This window comes from Magnolia sinica, unplaced genomic scaffold (genome assembly GCF_029962835.1).
Source record: "Magnolia sinica isolate HGM2019 unplaced genomic scaffold, MsV1 ctg359, whole genome shotgun sequence".
In the NCBI taxonomy this organism is placed as follows: Eukaryota; Viridiplantae; Streptophyta; class Magnoliopsida; order Magnoliales; family Magnoliaceae; genus Magnolia; species Magnolia sinica.
In genome coordinates, this window is record NW_026682819.1 from 37,923 (window position 1) to 42,371 (window position 4,449).

At 42.3% G+C, this 4,449-nt stretch overlaps 1 protein-coding gene across 1 annotated transcript; it reads right to left on the bottom strand.

Annotated features, from left to right (window-relative positions):
- Positions 1 to 3,102: 3,102 nt before the first annotated feature.
- Positions 3,103 to 4,290, bottom strand: LOC131236312 (disease resistance protein RPS2-like). The gene has a single exon (XM_058233422.1). The coding sequence runs from the start codon at positions 4,288 to 4,290 to the stop codon at positions 3,103 to 3,105; it is 1,188 nt and encodes a 395-aa protein (XP_058089405.1).
- Positions 4,291 to 4,449: the final 159 nt, after the last annotated feature.

Genomic DNA, 4,449 nt, shown 5'->3' on the forward strand with positions numbered 1-4,449 from the left:
GTTGTTTCTTTTCTCCATCTTCATCAGATATTACTTCAGCAAATAAAATGTGGAAACTGTGGCACTTTCGCCTGGGTCATCCACATTCGAATCGGTTACTTCAGTTAATTTCATCTGGCATGTTAGGGAATATTTCTCTTAATAAAAATGATTTGGATTACTCTTGTTCTTCCTGTTGTCTTTCAAAAAGTAAGTGTATTCCCTTTTCTTTAAGTACTACAAAAACATCTTCTATGTTTGAACTTGTGCATACAGATGTTTGGGGTCCATCACCAATTATGTCCTTCTCTGGGTTACGATACTATGTTATATTCATTGATGATTTCACACGGTACACTTGGATTTACTTTCTGCAATCAAAGTCACAGGTTTTTGAAAAATTCAAGTTATTTCACTCTATGGTAGAGACTTAGTTTCGGGTTCCAGTTCAAACTCTCCGCTCTGACTCAGGGGGGGAATATCTCTCAACCGAATTTCGTACCTTTCTTCAAAGTCATGGGATTATTCATCAGACCACCTGTTCTGATACTCCACAACAAAATGGGGTGGCTAAACGGAAAAATCGTCATATTGTTGAAACTGCTAACACTCTGATGACAGCTATGAGTGTTCCTCGTCCTTTCTGGGCGGAAGTCATGTTACATTCAATCTACTTGATTAACCGGATGCCAACCAAAGTTCTGAATGGTAAATCTCCCTACTTTGTTCTCACCGGGTTACCTCCTGCATATTCCACACTCTGTGTGTTTGATTGTATTTGTTATGTTCACCTGGCTTCACGTGAACGTAATAAACTATCTCCAAAATCGGTCAAATGTATGTACTTGGGATTTGGGGAAACTCAAAAAGGTTTTCGATGTTATGATCCTGTTTCTCGTCGTATTCGGGTTTCACGACATGTTGTTTTTCTTGAACATATTGCCTTTCATTCATCTCTTCCTCCTCCGCACACTCCAAACTCTTCTGGTCTAACCACCTTTCCTGATATTCCGTTTGCCTCGAGTACTCTCCCTCGTCCATTGCAAGTATACTCACGTCGACCACGTACAGATCCACCACCTATTACTCAACCCGAACCTACTGTACCTGTTGCGGATCCTGAACCTACCTCGATACGTCGTTCTGCTCGTGAACATCGAGCGCCTGATCGCTTGATATGCTCTATGTCTGCCATGAATGCTACTCTAGATACTATCTCTATTCCTACTTCATATTCTCAGGCAGCCACTCATGATTGTTGGAAGAAGGCTATGGCAGAAGAACTTGCGGCATTGGATGATAACCATACGTGGGAGATTGTCCCTCGACCCACTGACCAACAGCTAATTGGTAGCAAATGGATTTATTCTGTAAAGCTCAAGTCTGATGGATCATTGGATCGATACAAGGCTCGACTTGTCGCTCAGGGATACAAACAGGAATACGGAATTGATTACGATGAGACTTTCGCTTCTGTGGCCAAGATGAAAACTATTCGTACTCTTCTAGCTATATCTTCTGTTCGCTCATGGCCACTCTCTCGGATGGATGTGAAAAATGCATTTCTTCATGGAGACCTCCAAGAAACCGTATATTTGAAACCTCTTCCTGGCTCTTTAATTCCTGACAATAAGGTATGCCGCCTAAAGAAAGCCCTGTACGGCCTCAAACAGGCACCGCGGGCATGGTTCCAACGCTTTCACGATGTGGTTACGGGTGCTGGCTTCACTCAAAGTGGTCATGACCCATCCTTATTTTTGCGCACCACTGCTCATGGCATTGTTATTGTTCTGGTTTATGTTGATGACCTCCTACTGACTGGTAGCGATGCTACTGGCATTTCGGCTTTAAAAGAAGTTCTGCAATCATCATTCAAGATGAAAGACCTCGGCCATCTTACATATTTTCTTGGACTTGAATTTTCACGTTCCAACCGTGGGATTCTGGTCAACCAGCGTAAATATACTAAGGATCTTCTCACCTTAGCATCACTGACGGATCAGAAGATGGTTCAGACTCCTTTAGAACTTAACGTTCACTATGGTCGTGATGATAGTGATCTACTTGCACAGCCCGATTTATACCGCCGTCTGGTTGGGAGTCTGGTTTACTTAACTATGACTCGTCCTGATATTGCCTACGCTGTCCAAGTCATCAGTCAGTTTGTTTCTGCTCCTCGGACTCTTCATATGACTACGGTGTTGCGCATCCTACGGTACCTCCGTGGAACTCTAGATCGATCTCTGTTCTTCTCCTCCACGGCGACTCTAGACCTTCGTGCTTATTCGGATGCTGATTGGGCCGGATGCGCTCTCACGCGAAGATCTACTACTGGCTATTGTGTTTTTCTCGGCACTTCTCTCATCTCTTGGAAGTGTAAGAAGTAGGCCACTGTTTCCAAATCAAGTACAGAAGTCGAGTATCGGGCGATGTCCGCTGCGTGTAGTGAGCTTGTCTGGTTACGTGGACTTATTTCAGACTTGGCCATTCCTCTACCGAATCCTACTCCACTCCATGTCGATAATCTCAGTGCTATTCAGATCGCCTCTAACCCAGTTTTTCATTAACGAACGAAGCATATTGAAGTTGACTGTCACTTTATTCGTGAGAAATTTCAGTCTGGGCTCATTTCTCTTCCACATGTGGCATCCCATGATCAGATTGCTGACATTCTCACCAAATCCCTTACGTCTGCACGTCACTCGTTTCTTGTTGGCAAACTATTACTTGTCGATGACTAGCATTAGTTTGAGGGGGGATGTTAGACACCTCACATACCTTGTATATCTTGTTACCTTGTATATCTTATTTCTATAGATAGGAGATACTGCGTTTACTTCTTTCCTTGTATAGACGGATGTAATCTCTATATATTCAACCCCATTGGGTTGTCTCAAATACACAGAAAATCTTCTGCATCTCTCGGTTTTCAATAATAAACCTTATAGCTAGAAAGACCGACACAAGAAAAATCATATATTGTGTGGGAATTGATACACTTACCAGATATTAAACTGATATGAACATATAGTAAACTCAATGCAAGAATAACTCATTCTAAAAATTCTAAGAAAAACTGATAAAGGAAGAGAAAAAAAAAAAAAAAAATCCTTTTGGACACTCTCACCGCAACATATATGAGAGTTCTCTATTAGCCATGCGATCTTTTTTTATATCTTTGAATGAAGGAAGCAAACTGGACTTGATGTCATTTTCTTCCCACTCTAAACCATCCCACCATTCTTTCTCCCCACGTGTCTCCGGTAGAGAATTCTGAGTGCTATGAAGAGAAAGAGGGAGCTTCTTCAACTTTGGGCAGTTAATCACCTCGACTGCCTCCAAGGAAGGAAAATCCATTGCATAGCTACAGATGTTCTTCAGTTTTGGAAGGTCCTCCAGCTTTATAGCTTTCAGTTGCATTAGCCCTTTATCTCCCACCTCTTCTTCATCAGCTGCCTTGCTTATTACTTCTTCTAGCACATCACAACTCCTTATCTCAATTGTTTCGAGACTTTCAAGATGTAGCAAACCAACGATTTTCTTTAACTTAGAACAATTGGAAATATGTATACGGTTCAGGCTTCTGAAGCATATGCGGCCCACACGAATGCAATTTAAGACTGAGAGACAATCAAATCGGAGCCATTCTAAGCTCGAAGCAGGATAATCATAATCGCTCTCCCCATCTGCACCAATCGTCGCCTCCTCCAACGTTCTGGAATCTTCAATAAAAAGTCTTTTAAGATTCCTCATTACTGTAAGACGAGATGATAGTTGGGTGGAGATAGTCCGGCCCTTGCACCCTGTCAGTTGTAGATACTGAATCATGTTCCGCATCTTGCTAGAGCCAAGTAACCTTTCAAGAGAATGCACAGTTGATATGGTGATTCCAAGATGAATTAAACGTTCCAGGCCTTCCAACTCAGTGATATTGAATCCACTGCTCCCTTCTTCCCAGTTAAAATACAAACTTCCAAATAGGTTAATGACTCTTAACTCAGGAAGTCTGGAGATTAGCCCATGAGGAATTCTTTCCAAACACAATGTACTCTCTAACTCCAACTGCCTCATCTTTACTAGATTTCCTATCTCTTCAGGCAATGATGTTATACCTGTGGCTGATAGATTGAGATATCTTAGCTCTGCCAAGTTACCGATCCCTGCCGGAAGCTCAGACAGAATGATCGATGTACCTGACAGATCCAAGACCCTAAGAAGAGGCATCAACTGAAAAAAATCAGTGTGGATCTTTTCACAATGATTCCATTGGAGCATCAAGGTTAAGAGGTTGGGGCATTGAGGAGTCTCCATTAGTTCACTTATGTTATTATTCATCAGAGATATCCTCTCAGCCTCCTTCCACTTTTCAACCTCTGGTGCTTCGCTCAGTCTAACACCCGCTTGCACCAAAAACTTGTTCTTCTCCCCGCACTCGGAAGCTATCCATAATGCAAGATCACGTATCACGTC